The sequence below is a fragment of the Dipodomys spectabilis genome, unplaced genomic scaffold (genome assembly GCF_019054845.1).
Source record: "Dipodomys spectabilis isolate Male_0828 unplaced genomic scaffold, ASM1905484v1 ptg000019l, whole genome shotgun sequence".
NCBI lineage: Eukaryota > Metazoa > Chordata > Mammalia > Rodentia > Heteromyidae > Dipodomys > Dipodomys spectabilis.
The window spans coordinates 26,179,774-26,198,715 of NW_024870696.1; the positions used below are offsets into that span (position 1 = coordinate 26,179,774).

Sequence of the window (18,942 nt, forward strand, 5' to 3'; positions counted from 1 at the left end):
TTGAATTTAAGAAAGCTGTCCATCAGTGGGCAGCTCTTTAGCCCCGTGTTGGTGTTTGAGGCGGCCTGGCGTCGTTTCGTGTCCTGTGCTTTCAGCTTACCTGACATCAAGAGGTTCAGCAGCTCTTTTGGGTCTCAAGTCACATCATTCATTCTTGGTGACCTCTGTCTTTTTTGAGTGTCAAGTTGAATCGCAGAGCCTTGGTGACCTCTGCTTTGGTGTAGGGCTCAAGTCGAGTTGCTCTGTGTTGGTGACCTTTGAGGCCGCCTGACCCTGGCGTGGTTTAATCTTTCCAGCTGCTGACACTGCTCAGCAGCCAGTTCCCATGGGCCTTCCCTTCCGCTTTGGAGCAGAGATGTTCACCCAGTAGATGGCACCCTGGGGCTCTGTTCCCACTGCTTGGGTCCACAGTGGTTGGACATTTGTCATCATTGGTCATTCAGAAGCCTCTCCTCTGCCATACAAACAAACCTCAGTGGGGGGGGGGGGGGGGCTCTGTTCCAGAGTATGCTGTTGGTAGTCCGCGAGGGTCTGGGCAGATTACCATTCTCTGTGGCCAAAGTAGGAGCCCCAGTGATGGTTCTCTGGGTGTTCATCCTCCACTGTCTGGTTGGATCTTTACCGTTGTTCCTCTAGGAGGGTCTGTGCAGATGACCTTCCTTCCTGACAGCAATGACCCCCAGTGGATGGTGGTCTTGGGACTCTGCCCTCCACTTGGGGGCCTGCAGTACCATATACTTACTACTGTGCCACTTCTGGTTTTCTGAGTGGTTTTTATTGGAGATAAGAGTCTCATGGCCTTTCCTGCCTGAGCTGGCTTTGAACGGCGATCGTCAGATCTCAGCCTCCTGAGGAGCTAGGATGACAGGCGTGAGCCACCAGCGCCCAGCTTTATTCCTATCTTTATTGCACCACAGTCCCTACCCCCAGTTGGTTACTAACAGCAAATCTTAGGTACCTTGTCAGTTCATTCAATAAATACTTGTTTGTATGTCTGCATTGAGAGCCTGTTGAGAACTGCTTGAGAACTGAAAAACTGGAACAGCAGGAAAGGGGATTTGGAGGCAAAAAGAATAGTGGATTCAGCAGCTCTGGCCCCTACCCAGCTCCCCAGTGGGGCAGCAGCAGGCCCAGGCTGCAGCTCCCCTGCCTGGGAAGATCACATGCCATAGCTGGCCCAGCCCAGAGGCTCAGGGAACAGAAACTAAAGGGGCTCAAGCGCTGCCGGTGGCTCCATCAGGAGACAGGCCTGCAGGACCACGCTCTTCTCACTACCTTGCTTGACTCTCTGCACTGTGCCGGCCTGGGAGCTGCTTGCTCTTCATTATCTGTTTTAATTGAATCAAATCCTGAAATATTCATTTGAACTTTCTAGAACCAGGGTTTGGACTTAGGGCCTTGTGCTTAGCTCAGCTTGTTTGTTAATGGCTGATACTCTGCCACTTGAGCCATGCTTCCAGCCCACATTTTTGCAGGTTATTTTGGAGCTGCAGTCTTGAGAGCTTTTCTGCCCAGGCTGGCTTTAAACCATGATCCTCTGATCTCAGCCTCCTGAGATACTTTTAAATATAGGAGAAACAGCCCATAGGACATTTGAATATCCTAAGAGTTCTGTTATCTCTCTTTGTAGTTATCCATTCATTGTTGGACATCTGCTCTGTTATTTCCAGTATGGATCAAGCATTTCATGCCAATACGTGGAAGTTTATAATTAAGTAAGTTTATTCATTTTTAGTTTTGTGGGGTTTTAAAAGTTTTTTTTATGTTTAGTATCAGGACTTTAAAAACTCAGGGCCTAGCACTCTTGCTTGACGCTATCAGTCACAGCAGGCACTTCAGTCCATTTGAGCCATGCTTCCAGTCCAGCTTTCTCTAATTGGTGATACGGTCTTGAGGATTTTTCTGCCTGGTCTGCCTTTGACCCTTGATCCCAAGATCTCAGCCTCTTGAGTAGCTAGCATTGCAGGTTTTAGCCACTAGTGCTTGACTAGTTTTTACTTCCTATAACATGTTTTCTGTAGCCTGCATCCTGGTTATTCATGTTTCCTTAAATGGTTCTTGACACGTTGTATGTGGATGTGTGTAGCTACTGTTTGGTAAGCCAGCTGTCCTACTTGTAGTCCCAAACCAAGCTGGACTTCTTTATTCTCATACTCCTAAAATGGGGCAGAGGATGGGAATGCTTGTATAGTTAGCTAGATATGAAATAGTTATCTGTGGACCAGATTATGCCTGTATCACTTGCCTTCTGCTACTGTTGTTTAATCCTCTGTCAAGTATCCTGTTTCTAAGCTTAGGTAAATTAGTAAATACTGTAGAGCTGTAATGTAATTCCTTCCTTATGTTTATTAAATAATAAATATAAATATTAAATAATAAGATTAGACTTAAGTATAATCTTATTTATAAAGTAATTTTCACTTTCTGAATCCTGGTAGCTAGGTTTGTACGTGTGTATCACCCATCATGCCTAAATTGTTTTGTTGAAATGGAGTCTTACTAGTATTTTTTGCTGTGTTGGCTTCAAGCCATGATTGACATGTCTCTCCTGATTTCTACTTCAGTGTAGCAGAATTATAGGCATAAACCATCATGCCCTGCCTCAGAGTGGTCCTTTTAATAAGTAAATCAGATCGTGTCATTATGCTACTTAAAAGCTATCCTATTGTACCAGGATTTTAGGTTGTAACAACCTAAAAATCTCTCTGGACCTTGCTTCCATCACTAGCCTATCTCATGATAGTCTCAAGCGTGTAAAATTCTCCTTTCCCTGCATCTTTGACTGCTTTTCTCTCTCTCCTTCTGTGCATGCTGTTTACTGCTGTTTACATTTTAGTTCTCAGCTTCAGGGTTATCTTTATGACAGTATATTCTTTGAAAACCTGACTTTCAGAATAAGATTAAGTCCCTAATTGTAGCATTTAGACTTTTGCATCTTAGCATTTACCACACTGCAATAATTATTCTTGCAGTTATTTCACACTCATACAGATAGGGCAGAGATGGTGTTCATTTGTGTTCTTAGCTCCAGGGCCTGACAGAATGTCCGGAATGGAGTGAGCTCAGCTAATACTTGACATGGGGAAATGAAACCTTGGGAACTAACTTAAATACGTTCAGGTGCTTCAGAAACAAAATGTATCACCTTGAATATAAAGGATATGTTATATGTACTTTTAAGTGTCCTGTAAAGATATTGTCTTGAGTTATTGGTTGTGTTACCTGTAGTGATTTTTTTGTTTTCTTTTTTATTTAGGCAGAGCCTTAAGCACCAGTCACTTGTAAAGAACCAATTGAAACACAAAGATATAATTTCTAGTTTATGTGAAGACATTCTGTTTTCCTTCCATTCTTGTTTACAGTTGGCTGAACAGATGGCACAGTCAGAATCACAGGTAAATTTGGCTAACAGCACTAGAAATAATTCTTAGTTCCTTTGCAGTTATCTAATTACACTTGAATATATGGATCACTGTACTGAAGAACAGTAAATAATTTGTAGGGTTATTTATGGTTGGTAATTATATTTTATTCAGAACATTTCATTAATTTGTTTTTATCACCTCTAGAGTTTATATATCTCTCATCGTGGTTGCTCAAGGCATTCTCCTGAGATTTAAAAAAAATTTTTTTTTCTAATAGGTCTTCCTGATAGCCACAAAGACAAAAATATCTTTATTGCAATCTTTAGTGATACCTGTATGTATGTGTATATCAGTCTTTTGAAACTGGTATGTACTTATTTATATTCTGACTTCAAGAAGTCAGTGTTGAATTGGTGTCTTGTTTGTAAAACAGGTAAGTGTTCTAAAAGTCTGTAAAAAGGTGGACAGTTGCAGCTCATTTTCCTATAACAATTACTTTTTGTTCTCAGACTGGTGCTCTAATTTTATTTAAACAGCCCTAGGTTAACTACTTAGGGCCTACTAGCTGTATGTAATCACACGAGTGGGAAATGAGTTGGAAATTTCTTCCTAAAACAGGGACTATTCAATCTCTTGTAGACCTGCAAGGTGGTACAGATTCATTTATGTCTGTATTCTTCTCCACCAAGCAGCTGTGGGAATTGAAGCATAGAAATTCATCCAGGCCTAAAACTTGTGGTTGGCAACTCTAGGAGTAGAGATAATCAGGAAGGACTGAGCGTAGATGGGGGTAGAACTTTGAGAAGAGTTCTGGAAGTGCTAAGAAGTGAGGAATTGTGTTAGAAAGCGGCTAGCTTTTTCCTTTCACAGCTGTTCCGTTTCTCTTGTCTGTTCTACATTTAGATCTCTTTCAGCAAGGTTCCCTCAGCTGGCTGAAAAGGGAAGGTTACTTGACCCTTGCAGAGAGGTTGTTCCCATCTTTGTCCTGTGTTCTGTGTCGTCAGCATCTCACTTAATAACTTCCTTTTTGCCTATCTTGATACTACACATTCTGTAGCTAGTATGTAGAAAATAAGATTAGTTGATAATTTCTTGGACAAAAGGAGGCAGAGAAAGCCCAAGGAACAATACAGTCTGTAGTGCCAAGAGTAGACTTGAGTCAGGAGCATACTAGCCAGAATGGTTATTGTGTAATTTATATTAACTGTGTATAAAAATCAAAGAATTTAATTGAAAAGTTTCCTAACTAGCCAAAGTCTCATGTGTTTGATCATTGTGCGAGTTTGAATCTGACAATCAGTTGAAACAACTTAGTTTGTATACTTTAAATTCTGATTAGTAATGTCTTTGCTACTCACTACGTATATTTAGGACATTTTCCAAACAACTTTCTTTGTCTTAATGTATTTGGACTTTAGAATAAAGTACATTAAATTAGGTCATTTATAGATAAGTCACTTTTCAATTTTTAATGAAAGTCAGAATGAAGTGTTGTATTCATTTAGTGCATCATTAACATATTTTGATTACGTTTTATTAGTTTCGCTGTATTTGAAAAAAATTAAACATGCTCAACATTAAGGGATTTTTTTGGGGGGGGGAGGGTGTCTGGTCGTGGGGCCTGAACGCTGGGCCTGGGCGCTGTCCCTCAGCTCTTCAGCTCAAGGCTAGCGCTCTACCACTTGAGCCACAGCGCCACTTCCAGCTCTTTTCTTTTTGCTTATGTGGTGTTGAGGAATTGAACCCAGGGCCTCATGCATGCAAGGCAAGCGCTCTACCACTGAGCCACCTTCCCAGCCCCAACGGATTTTTTAAAATAAAATAATGCACACAATTAGAGAACGTTTATCAATGTAATTTAACTTTATGACAGTACTTTAAAACTTTTAATCTGTCTTTGAGCTTTTTATGTCCATGACAGTATATCTACCCTATTCTCTTTAGTAGTTGTTTGTAATTATATGCAAATAGCAGAAATGTACTAAGTCACTATCCATATGATGGACAGTTGGGTTATTTCAGCTTTCATGATATAAAAAACTTTGTATAACATACCTGTGTTAGTATTTGTGTTTGTAAGATAAAGTTCCAGAAATTGAATTGCTATTTAGTCAAGGAATTTTATACTTTAGTTCTTGATAAAAATAAAGTTGTTTTATTCTTCTACCAATGATTAAAGAAAGCGTTTATTCCCCTACTTTCCAGCTTAGGGATAGTGTATACTTTTTGGTTTTAATCTTTATTAGCTTTCGTGCTTTCTCTCTCCAAAAGACAGATAATTAGTTTGTAATTTGGACTTCTTCAGTATTAATTGATGGCTTGTATTTTTTCTTTTTAATTTCTTTTAACTATTTTCTTTAATATATCAGGATCTGGGGTTTTTGTTTTGTTTTTAATTTTTAACTATTAACCTGATTCTTATATAGTAGAGAGTGATAATGGATTATTTAAATTTCACTTTCAAGTCAACTCTTAAAGACCACTCACCTCTTTTTCTGTGGTAAGTTACTGTTACTTTCACTAATACAGGATTAACTATTTGAAGTGCCTCTGTTGTCCTTCAGTATTTGTTTTTTTGTTTTTTTTTTTGTTTTGTTTTTTGTGTCCGGTTATGGGGCCTGAACTCTGGGCCTGGGCACTGTCCCTTAGCTCTTCAGCTCAAGGCTAGCGCTCTACCACTTGAGCCACAGTGCCACTTCTGGCTTTTTTTCTTTTTGCTTATGTGGTGCTGAGGAATCGAACCCAGGGCCTCTGGCATGCAAGGCAAGCGCTTTACCACTGAGCCACCTTCCCAGCCCCGTCCTTTAGTATTTGTATTGCTTAACCAGTGTGCAGAAAATAAATTTTCTTGGAAAATTAAGTGTTTTGGGGAAAATTCATCTTATAAGTTTGGCCAATTTCATATTTTTATGCTTGCCTATTTCCTTATTTTGAAACAGGATAATGCTGACTACAGATTATTTCAGAAAACACTCAAATTATGTCGTTTCTTTGCCAACTCCCTGTTGCACTATACTAAGGTAAGGTTTTTTTTTAATCATAAAAGTCTATGCTAAATTATGAATTGTGAATTATCTATTTTTATCAGTGCCAAAGCCAATCTTCTGTATTTATCTTTTTCTGAATTTACTTTTGAGCATCTGATAGATTTTCAAGTAGCTGCCATTATTTTTATTAAATTTTCTGAAAAAATATTAATGTAAATGTAAACAAAATTATTTCTGTAAACATGAATTTTCAGGAAGCAATTGAATTTGTCTTTGAATACTATTCACCCATTATTTCTTTTATATTTCTGAATTCAATCATTTAAATGCTCAAACCCTCAAAACTGTCAATTTTAAGGAAATCTGCCTATTTGGGAGTTATTAGGATGGCAGTAATACTTGATGTTTTATGAACAGAATATAAGTTGCCCAGGCAGACTGTCAATAAAAGAAGGAGTAATAGATGTTAATGATTTGCAGACATTGATTATTCATGTTTTCTTTTCGACGTTTATTTTTGAAGGAAGAAGGATCTCTGAAGACATTATCTTCAGAATTCAGGGCTGATGCCCTGTTTCCTTCTCATTGCTAGGCTTGGTAGATGGATCAAGTGATCCTTCTGGGTAGTTACCTCTTAGAGTGGTTGTCTGCTTTTTATCGTTGGTTCTCTGCAGCATGCAAGGTGTATATTCTAGTGGCAGAGGTACAGTGTGGGTGGTATGCAAATGGCACATGATGATAGTTACCCATTTGATGCTTGCTTGGTGTGTTGAAGGCACACCAGGTTTTAAAAGCCGGGGTATTTTAACTTTTTTTTCTTTTTTTTAGTACAAAAGGCTGTCATCGGTACATATAATGTACTTTGATCAAAGTCACCGTCACTCTTCTGTTGTAACCAAACAATTTTAATGGACCTCATACTATTTTTGTATGTGTATGAAGTACTTTGATCATATTCACCCCTCCCCCCTTCATATTCTTCACTCCTTGGCTGGTTTATAGTCCTACATAATCCTTCCATTTTAACTTGATGGCCAGCTTTTTTACCGTAAATCTTTTTTTCTTTTAAGCAAACATTTAAGTATATATCAAATACTGAAATTTATACATAATAAGGCAGTGTGATGTTTTATGTAAACAAACATTTACATGTTAAGTTTATATGTGTATAATTTTTTGTGCTACGGGGTTGACCTCAATGCCTCACATTTGCTAAGTAGGCACTAAATTGTTGAGCCACATCTTCAGCCCTATTTGCACTATTTTTGAGATAGTGTCTTGCTTACATTCCTGGACCACACTGCCTATTCTACAGTTTCTGTCAGAGCTGGGATTATAGGCACACTAACATAATCAGCTTCTTCTACTGAGAGGGGACTCTTGGACCTTGCTGTCAGCACTGGCCTTGAACTTCAGTCCTCTGGTTCTCAGACTTCAAAGTAGACAGGATTACAGGCAGGCATGAACCATCTAGACCTCCCTACATAGTCTTAAAGTTTAGTTCTGGATTTAGCTGTTTGGGCATGTGTTTACCTTAAATCTTAAAATTTAGTACAAACCATTACCTTCTAAGAGATATACTGATCATAATGGTGAGGAAATTACGCCTGGGCCTGCAATCCCAGCCTTAATGATTTTTAGCTACATACTCAAAGTTACTTGATAGCTGACCTTCAGCTTTCTTTTCTATGAAATGGACATAATAACATAGTACATATAGAGAACTGAAATGTCACTTGATGTATGTCTAGTTACATACTAGATGCTTGATAACTGATAACCATGGTTATGATGGTAGGAATAACAGTAAAGAGTTGTCGGTACTTAGCCTCAAGCTCCTTTTCATTCTTTCTCACTTAAGATTATTTTTTAAAATGTGGGATATGCAGATAATGGGGGAGAATATATATTGGAAAATCATGTGTTCAAAGAATAAACAGTATTGTTTTATTTTAGGAATTCCATCCTTTCCTCTCTGATTCTTGCTCTGTATTGCACCGGCTATATCTTCAAATATACAGGTAAAAAGAAAGTCTTACAATTTTTAAACTGTCTCAATACCATTTGTTGCATGTGAAGTTTAAATACATCTTCATTTAAAATAAAATATCAAAGTGGTTTTTCTTAAGGTTGTAGTAAATTTTTGTCTGCTTGCCTAAAGTAATTGAATATAGAAGCTTTTGAAGGATAGATTCCATGTGAGTTTTACTAAACGTAGTATTCTTAACTACTTCCTTACACATCACTAATAGATACATGTTACGTTAATAAATACATTTACCACAAAGTAGAGACAAAATATTGAATACATATCTGATTGGATAAAGAGTTATTTAGAGCCCAATTACTGAAACATTTGCATAAAGTTAATCCCCCTTAGCATTAGTGTACTTTATTTCTTATAAAGCTCTTGCTGCTGAAAAACAGTATTGCTTCATAGTAAATGCAAATATTCTATTTTAAGTTATCTGTGTACCTGTACTTGGGCTTGTCTTTAGCTCTCCCTCAGCTTTTTCCCTTACAGTAGCATAGCTGGAGCTCTGGTACCTGAGCCACATGTCCATTTCCAGGCGTTGGCTGGCTTTGAGCTGTGATCTGCAGCTCTTAGCCAATTGAGTAGCTAGATTGATAGCTGTGAGCTACCAGCACTGGTATATTTTTTGCATATTTCTACAACATGGTTTTAGGACACAATTGTAAATGGGTTTTTTGCCTGTCTTTCCAGCAAGCTTCCTCCCAGTCTGTATGCTGCCAGGATTTCCAAAGCACAGCAGGAGGAGGTCGCATGTGCTTTCCTTGTGACACTGGACCTTCTCATCAGCCAGCTTCTCCCACTCCAGTCTTTCATGCAGGCAGTTTTGGATAGTAAATTAGGTAAGTTTCAAAACATTTGATGTTAAATCATTAGTAATTATGATGTGTTAGAAAGTGTTGTTTCCTTCTTTGTAGTCATTCATTTTCAAAGTTAAGTTTTAGAATGTCTTTCTATTGAAGCATGTTTTTCATTAAAAAAATATATATATATCATTCCTTTAGCTAGGTGCCAGTGGCTCATGCCTATAATCCTAGCTACTCAGAGACTGAGATTTGAGGATTGACATTCTAAGCCAGCCCCAGCAGAAAAGTCTCCATGAGACTCTTCTGTCCAATTAACCACTCAAAAACCAGAAGTGGAACTGTAGCTCAAAGTGGTAGAGCACTAGCCTTGAGCAAAGGAGCTCAGGGACAGCACCCAAGCCCTGAGTTCCAGCCCCATAACTGGGGGGGGGGGGGGGGGGGGGGTGGGAGGGATACCAAACAATCCTTTAATTTCTTTATAAAAATATCAAAGTTCTAGCCGGGCGCTGGTGGCTCACGCCTGTAATCCTAGCTACTCAGGAGGCTGAGATCTGAGGATCGCAGTTCAAAGCCAGCCCGGGCAGGAGAGACTGTGAGACTCCTATCTCCAATAAACCACCAGAAAACCGGAAGTGGTGCTGTAGCTCAAGTGGTAGAGTACTCGCCTTGAGCTGAAGAGCTGAGGGACAGCGCCCAGGCCCAGAGTTCAAGCCCCACGACCGACAAAAAAAAAAAAAAATCAAAGTTCTGAAAATACTTAGGGTGTATTTTTGCCAGTTTGCTCTAACTTACTGTGTAACCTAATCGCCTGTAAGACCTGCCTTGTGAGCTTCAGTTCCCACAATGCCTGCTCCTGGTGGTTGTCATGGACAAGCTGCCCTCTCAGCCTGAGCATGTGCAGACCCTGTGGTGTACAGAAAACCAAGTTTCTGAAGGCGCTGCCAGGTAACAAACATGTTTGTATTATATTACTGCTGACTTGAATTGCCTTACTGTAGTGGTTGTAAAATTAGGCTTAAGCCAGACATGTTGTGTTCCTATAATTGCACCTGCTTGGGAAGCTGAGACAGCAGGATTTTTTTTTTTTTTTTGGAGTTCAGGAGTTTGGGACTAGCCTGAGCAGCATAATGAAATCCATCTGAAAACAACATGCTTTTTGTTATGTCAGATGTATTAGTAGTGACAGTGACCTAGGTATAAAATTGGTAACATGATAAAAATGTTAAGATATTTTTAGTATTTAAATTTTGTCCAATGTTTATTGCCCAGTGGTCAGCATTAAAAATAATTATTAACTGTAATAGAGTAGATTGAAGTAGTAACATTAAGAAAAGAGCTTTGATAAGATACTTGAAAGGTGTCTGTCTCCTGGGAAAGTTCACTTGTCTCTCATCTTCCTCGCCAACACCAGTCTAGGTTGTAGTTCCAGACTGAATTATTGCTGTGCTCCAAGTTTTTTATTTTTCTGTAGCCCATTCTGTCCATTTCTCCAGCCCTGGCTCTGGACTTCCTTTTCTCCTGCTCAAAGTGAAGCCTAATGTCAGAGAGCCCAGGTCTGCCTTAAATCCATCCCACTCCTCCTCTCCTGCATTGCTAATACAGCTTGATGCAGTAAGACTGGTCATTTACGTTTGCTTTCGTTGCTAATACAGCTTGATGCAGTAAGACTGGTCATTTACGTTTGCTTGCATTGCTAATACAGCTTGATGCAGTAAGACTGGTCATTTACGTTTGCTTTTATATATATACATAGGCTTTGTTGTCTATACCGATGCATATTTCTCTTTCTCTTTTTAAATATTGGCACTGGGGCTTGAACTCAAGCCATATACTCTTGGTTGGCTTTTCCCCTCACAGGGCATGCTCTGTCACTTGAGTCACACTTCCACTTCCTGCATTTTGCTGAGTAATTAGAGTTTGTCTTCCCAAGCTGCCAGTGAACTTTAAGTCTCAGACCTCAGTTTCCCGAGTAGCTAGGATTATAAATGAGGTACTAGTGCTTAGCATCCTACTTTTTTTTTTGTTTCTTAAGTCCTTCATAAAAGTTATTTTTTTTCTTGCCAGTCCTGGGGGCTTGAACTTAGGGCCTGGGCACTGCCCCTGAGCTTTTGCTTAAGGGTAGCGTTCTACCTCTAGAGCCACAGCACCACTTCCAGCTTTTTCTGTTTATATGGTACTGAGGAATTGAACCCAGGGCTTCATGCATGCTATGCAAACACTCCACCACTAAGTACATTCCCAGCCCATAAAAGTTTTTTTAACCATTGCAGTATTAAAATGACTCCTCCCTGTCTGAAGTATGCTGCTTTTTGTAATTTAGATATATTTTAAATCCTTGAAGAACTTTTACGCTGATTTTGTGTAACTTACTAGTATCACAGTTGGTAAACGATGAAAATATTTTCTGTTCCTTAAGGATTTTTTTTCTGCCAATGAATATATTTTATGTGCACATATTCATACATACTAGCAGTTGTTATTGATTATACCTTGAAATTTTAATTTGTAAAAATAACCCTCCGATATGACATTTTATCTTCTAGTTATTACTATTAATGTGGGTTCAATATTCTCCATTTGCCTGCAGGATTTCTCTATTCAGAGCCGTTTTCTACAGTTTTGAGCAGTGTTCTGGCGAACTCTCTCTGCCTGTTTATTTACAGGGAATAGAGAGTAAAGGGCGAGCTGAGGCTGCCAGCACCTTGTACCAGCATGTTTGTGTTCGTTTGTGTACGTTTATCACTTCCTTTCATCCTTCGCTCTTTGCTGAGCTGGTAAGCAGTTTACTTAACGTGTATATTACACGTTGGCTTTCTCCTTGTTGAAATTGTGACTCATCTGTAAAAGACAGCGTGGGAATAGTGAATATTCCTTTGTGTATACATCATTTCCTCAACTTACCCATTTTACCCTTTAATTCAAGTGCTTTAAAGAAATGATAGTCTTTGTTTACTATTGTACTTCCAGCTAAAGTTTAAACTATATGAGAAATGATTTTGAGTGGGGGAAAAACATTGTGAGGAAAATAATTACCTAGGTTTCACAAAATAGATTAGGTCTCTGGTATATCTCAGGCATAATATAGACTTTAAAAAAAGGCGAATGGAATTGGATTAGTAAAGAGGTTCAGTAAAGCCTAGGATCAAATTTAAGGTACGGATGACATCCAACACATAAATTTATATAAGAAAATTTAAGGCAGAAAAGTGAAAAGTAAATTTTACTTATGTTGCTTTAAATTTTTCAGAGTACTTAATCTTCATGGATCTTACTGATTGAGTTACACATTTAAATACAAGTTGATTCCTCGCAGCCCGACACAATGATTAGGTGCGCAGCATACTTGAGGGAATGACATTGTAGGTTCTTCAGATACTTAGAAAATTAGCTTTCCTCTTACTTGGATTCTTGTTTTAGTATGACTATTCATGATGATGTTTGGGATATAGCACATTATTAAAGTCATGTCTGTTTTCATTAGGACACTGCGCTTCTGAATGCTGTGCTGGGTGTGAACATGATCACCTCTTTGTTAGCAATGGATGTGTGGTGCTTCGTGGCTCGGTACTAGATCTTACTGTTTGGAGCTTGCATTGGTTTTTAGTGACTAACAATAAATGACTTTATAATTTTAAGTTCCTAGAAAAGTCTCATTTCAATAATCTTGAATTACATCTCTAAATAGTTTTATACCACAGTACTAAACAAGGGAATAGGGAATTATTCCTCCTTTTTTGTTGTTGTTTTATAATCCATGTGCTTATTAGGTGGTTTTGTATATTGTTATATTCCTTTGCCAGGGACACTCAGGCCTAATCTGAAATCCAAAATGCTCTAAAACCCAAAACTTTTGAGCACAGACTTGATGTTGCAGATAGAAAACAGAATAAAATTAAACTTCATTTTATTCACAAATATTGTATCAAATGACCTTTGGGATGTATGGGTAAGATGTATATGAAACAATTTTGAATTTCATATTTAGATTGGTTGCCATCCCCAAGATCTCTCATTATGCATAGATGAATATTTCAAATATGAAAACAATTCAAATTCTGAAGTATTTCTGGTCCAAAGCAATTTGAGATAAGAGACACACAGCCTGTAACAGCAGTGTCTGTCTTTATCATCATGTTTGTATCTTTATGGCACTTGTCTTCCGTTTTTGAATATTTGTAGATTCTCAGATGCCTTCTTCGTACATTGCAGATATGGGACTGCTGAGCTCTGTGCACATCATGTCACGCTGGTTGCTCATCTGGTGAGTTCAACCTGAAGGACTCTGTAATGCCCATTTCACATATGTTTTCTGTGGGTATAATAATGTAAATAGAAAAAGGAGAAACAGTATGGAACTCAAAGAATATTTATTTGGGTCCGGTCGTGGGGCCTGAACTCTGGGCCTGGGCGCTGTCCCTCAGCTCTTCAGCTCAAGGCTAGCGCTCTACCACTTGAGCCACAGCGCCACTTCTGGGTTTTTTCTTTTTGCTTATGTGGTGCTGAGGAATCGAACCCAGGGCCTCAGGCATGCAAGGCAAGCGCTCTACCACTGAGCCACCTTCCCAGCCCTTTCTTTGATTTTAGTAAAAAAGTTTAGTTCTAAAAGCATATCAATACAAAGTGGGAAATTTTTTCTTATATTTTCAAAATTTCAGAGCGTTCAGATTGTTCTAGAAAAGAAAGACCACCTAGGTGAATGTAAATGCAAAGCATCTCTTTCTTGTTTTAATCGGACTTCACTTGGCTCCTGGTTTTGTTGAACGTGTTTCAGTCGGGGAGATGTGAGAGGACTACGTCTGGTTGTAGTAGATGCTGTTAGGAGAAGAAGTCACCTTTTGTCCTTGAGTACAAAGAGAAAGTGACAATGACTTGAGCCTTTTCAAGGTTGATAGTTTTGCTTAGAACTCTGGGATGACTGATGTGTTCGTTTGAGATGGTTATGACTGCTAGGTTTTGTCTCTGCTCTTTGATCATGTGAACCCCCATCCCTTTTGTGTTTTTTTAATAATTATGTCTAGATTATAACTTACTGTACTGAATCTCTAGCACATCTTGCACACAACAGTGATTTTGATGTTGCAGTGTTTGTTTAGACAGGGTCTCCCTTGTGGCTGTCCTCTAACTGGCAGCCTTCCTGCCTCAGCCTCCCGATTGCCACTGTGCTCAGCAACCCAATCTCATTTCCATTAAAGCCCTCCTAGTGCTTTACGATAGGAATGGATTTCTTCTAGTACATTGTTACAAAAAAGCATAAAACTGCTTTTATAAAATATTTAAGATCTTTATTTATATCAAACTCCACCTCTGTACTATTATGCTTAGATATTGAAAAGTTCTTGTGAATTTGGGGCTGGCCATTGTTGTTCATGCCTATAATCTCAGCTACTTGGAAGGTAGAGATAGAAAGGATCATGGGATGAGGACAACTGGAGCAAAAGGTGAGGTCTTCAGAGAAGAAGGTTGGTGTGTTGGTTCGTGCCTGTCATCCCTGTCATCCCAGCCGGGTGAGAGCCTCGGCAGGGAGATTGAGTCCCGGCTGGCACACTCAAGAGCAGGAGATCATAGCTGAAAAAGAACTAAAACGAGAAGGTCTGTGGGCATGGCTCACGTGGTAGAGTTCAAATCCCAGTACTGCCCCTCCTAAAAAAGAGAGATTTAAAAAAGTTCTTTAAAAAAAGATCTTAAGATTAATTTTTTTGAATAGGTTTACATACCAGGTTATCCAAGTGGTAATTTCAAAAAGAAATGACAAGTACTTTTAAACATTATCTCAAGAATTTATTTTGTTGCTGTCTGTTGTGAAGCTTGAACTCAGGACCTGGGCACTGTTCCTGAGCTTTTCTTCTCAAGGCTGGTGCTCTATCACAGTTTAACTTCTGTCTTTTTTTGGTAGTTTTTAATGGAGGTAAGAGTTTCGAGGACCTTCCTGCCTGGGCTGTCTTCAGACTGACATCCTCAAATCTCAGCCTCCTGAGTAGTTAGGATTACAGGTGTGAGCTACCAGCACCTGGCTCAGAATTTCTTAATAAAAAAGCAGTGTAGTTGCATTGGAGAAGGAAAGAATAGTCCCGAATTAGTCACCACTTAGAATTGTAGGTATAGAGGAGGCTAAGATCTAGAGGATAGTAGTTTCAAGCCAGTCCAGGCCAAAATGTCCAGGCCAAAATGTCCAGGAAGCTCCCAGATTCAAAATTAACCAACAAAAAGTTGAGCTGAGGGCATGGCTGACATGGCAGAGATAAACTGACAGCAAGCACAGGCTGTGTCCAGCCTCGGTGTCAGCAAAAAACAAACAAAAAGCTAAACTGGCTACAATTTTATCCTTTAGAAAGAACCATAAATATTTTGGCTTCTCACTGTCTTCTTATAAAATCTCTTAATTCTAAATCGGTTAAATCTTTTTCTCCGTTTCTTGTCTTTTCCTAGATAAAATCTTCCCCCGGAGAATGTCAGCAGCTCGCCCACCTGTCCATTCTGTTGAAACGACTCTTCTTCCTCATGGCTCCACCCCATCAGGCAAGGGTTGCTCTCAATGCACCTGCTAAAAACTGGATTCAGATTCCCGTCAAAGCCCCCCTCCTTCTGTTTATTCTATACTTAAGTGTTACTAGCTGAGCATCCATTTTTAACATCGGATACTTAGCTTACTCATTTCTGGAGTAGATTTTGATGTTCTTGCTTCAAATTACATACAGATAGTCTGATTCCATCCTGACTAATCCCTTGGATAAAATCCATTTAATATTCATCCAAGGGAAAAGAAATACATGTTTTAACTGGTTTTTCAGATGTGTGAGACGCATGTAATTAAATCTATATCCTCTGCTCTTTTCATTTTGAAGAGTTATCATAGTGTGCATTTTCATAGTTGAACTTTTAGGGGGAAAATTGCATCGTTAACAAGTATTAGTTGTTTGCTACTGTGAGGGAAAAAAGCAGTGGCATGACTGAGGAAAGTCTGCTTTTGTGCATCCTCTGATCTGAACTGCTGGAGTGTTGAGTATGAAGTAGAGCTCAGTAGCTTGCTTCTGTGTAGCCAGGCCTGGGGACCACTACGGCGGTGAAACAGACTCTTCTTTATGGTCCCACAGGCGTGGTTTGAAAGCTGACGCAGCGTCAAGGACACGGTGTTACTAACATGAAGAGAATGCACCTGGGATGCATCACAATTTGAGGGGAAAAGACAGCATATTTAGATATTAAAATGTTTTCTGGTTAGGGGGAGTAATTATTGTATGTGTACAAATATTAGTATTCCCACCTAAAAAAAGCGAAAGTTCAAAATTACTTAAATGAAGGAAAAATATTTTAATATACTTTATTTAAGAACAGTAATAGTTGTGCTGTCATTTCTGTGTAAAGTAAAAATTTCTGTACACACTTCTTTAAACAGGGAAGTCATAATTCTCTTAAATTTCACTCCTTATGAGCTATTGTCAGTCTTAAGAGTTTGAAATCTTAAGCCGGGCGCTGGTGGCTCATGCCTGTAATCCTAGCTACTCAGGAGGCTGAGATCTGAGGATCGCGGTTCAAAGCCAGCCCGGGCAGGAGAGACTGTGAGACTCCTATCTCCAATAAACCACCAGAAAACCGGAAGTGGCGCTGTAGCTCAAGTGGTAGAGTGCTCGCCTTGAGCTGAAGAGCTGAGGGACAGCGCCCAGGCCCAGAGTTCAAGCCCCCCGACCGACAAAAAAAAAAAAAAAGTTTGAAATCTTGAAAATGATTTCAACTAGAGCGTTTGTAGTTGAGTCCATTAGAATCTTGTTCTCTTTCTATGTAGCAAATTTTGGCATTACGCTTTGAACTGTTCAGATCATTATTAGGTATCATTTGTATTTGGGTTTTATTACAGATACTGAAGTACTCTGCAAACCATCAGTACCACTCTTGGGCTTTTATCGAAAAGAGCTCCAAGGAGGGTTCAGGAAGGGCACTCGCACAGTCACGCCCACTGCTGCCCCGTCCCCACAGTCAGGTCTGGAAACAGCCTGGATACTCTTAGTGAATGAATAGGTCAAGAAAATGTGGCACATATACACATAAAATTATGAATACAATGATAAATTTTACTCATCTGTTAGGGAGGAACATGGATGAACCTAGAAAAGTAAGTGAAGTCAGACCCACAGACACAAAGATGCATGTTTTCTCTCATGCGGAAGCTAGATCTAGCTTATAAATGTGAACACACATAGAACATTGTGTGCAAGTGTACACAAACTGAAGTGGTCTTTGCAGAGGTGAAGTCAAGACGGTGTAATTCCTTAGACAGATTCATAGTCCAACAAAATGAATGTCTGGAAAGTGGCAGTTGAAGGCCGTGGGGAGAGATCAAAGGGAGGGATGCTAGATGCGTGAAGAGGAAGTGAGAACCACTTGTAATACTTCATGTATAGCCTGTGAGACTAAGAAAACCGAGGGAGGAGGGATGGAGAGAAAGATAAAATGGCCTGACCAAGAGCATTGTATTCATCAACTGAGCTGTTGTTGTACAACTCAAAGATAAGACAGTTTTAAAAAGATGGTATTCACCAGTCAGTGTAATAACTCTCTTAGCTTTCATGGTACAGTTTGGCTTTGTGATGAAACTGCTTTTTACAGTGATGGGCTTTTAGCAAACTGTGTCGTGAGGAGACTTCTGTATGTGTACATAGAGCATTGCTGCCCCTCTCAGGCCTGCGTGTCATGCTTCACTTACACCTTATAAATCCTGCAGCAGCAAAAATAACCATGCTCAGTTACATTACCTCATTTAAATATCAAGTGAGGAAACAGTTCTTCCAAATTCATCCAGTTGTCTGAGATTCTTGTTTCTTTGCAACTTATTTCAGGTGGAGTTTATCAAGAAATTTTCTCCGAAAGAAGCAGAAAATTTGCCTCTATGGCAATGTATCTCCTTGCAGGCTTTATGCGGCGAGCTCCGGAAGCAAGCTGCGCATGCGATCACCAGAGTGGGCACTGCGCAGTGTAGGAGGTGGCTGAGCTCCAGCCCAACTCGGGGAGAGCTCCAGCCTCTAGTAGGTCATTTGCAATGCGTTGGTTCACCCAGCAGCTTTCCTGAGCACCTTCTGAGGCAATAGGCTGGTAATAAAATGCGCATGCAACTAGGATTTGCAGATTTGTATTATAAAGGTGTCTTGGAAAATCTTAATGTTGAAGTGGGGGGTCTTCCCTCTATTGTACAAGATAGACACATTGGGAAGATAATGAAATAATTCATTTTTGCTGATACACATGACTGGATTGAGCAGGCTCCCCCCCCCCCCCCCCCCCCCCCCCCCCCCCCCGTTTTTAGGACAAAGTCTTAATTATGTAGCCCATACTGGTCTCAAACTGGAAATCCTGCTGTTTCCCATGTACTGGGATTATAAATACATACCAACACACTAGGCTTAGACATGATTACTTAACACCAGGAAGACAGAGTGTTTTATGCAAACCTGCTCTGATCCTTTATTGTACCTAGAATGTTCCTTTATAAATGATGGAATAAAAAGAGAAGGATTATGCTACAAGAAGTAGAAAACACACCAAAAAAAGTAGAAAACTTTTTTTTTTATGGTTGACTAGATACAGTTCAAGTAGATGAACTTTGCAGTTCAGTGTTCATTTGCTCATTATTTTATTCAAATATATAAATACATATTTTGGGTGCTCTTATGAAGTAAGTTCTGTTGTAGGCCTTGGGATAGATAAATCAGAGGAAAAAAACTAAAAATTCTCATTTATTTACCTTCTAGCTAAGCTGTCGA

General features: G+C 39.4%; 1 protein-coding gene across 3 annotated transcripts in view; it reads left to right on the forward strand.

The window, feature by feature from the left end:
- Positions 1–18,942, forward strand: part of CUNH1orf112 (chromosome unknown C1orf112 homolog) — a 36,977-nt gene that overhangs the window by 7,842 nt on the left and 10,193 nt on the right. The window contains exons 7-17 of one of the 3 annotated variants that reach the window (XM_042674345.1): positions 1,631–1,715; positions 3,257–3,395; positions 6,305–6,385; positions 8,309–8,373; positions 9,078–9,226; positions 10,006–10,135; positions 11,778–11,964; positions 12,672–12,754; positions 13,370–13,451; positions 15,617–15,706; positions 18,022–18,207. In XM_042674345.1, the coding sequence (XP_042530279.1) occupies positions 1,631–1,715; positions 3,257–3,395; positions 6,305–6,385; positions 8,309–8,373; positions 9,078–9,226; positions 10,006–10,135; positions 11,778–11,964; positions 12,672–12,754; positions 13,370–13,451; positions 15,617–15,706; positions 18,022–18,207 (1,277 nt within the window). The remainder of the gene's footprint in view (positions 1–1,630; positions 1,716–3,256; positions 3,396–6,304; positions 6,386–8,308; positions 8,374–9,077; positions 9,227–10,005; positions 10,136–11,777; positions 11,965–12,671; positions 12,755–13,369; positions 13,452–15,616; positions 15,707–18,021; positions 18,208–18,942) is intronic. The other 2 variants (XM_042674347.1, XM_042674348.1) reach the window with 2 other exon arrangements.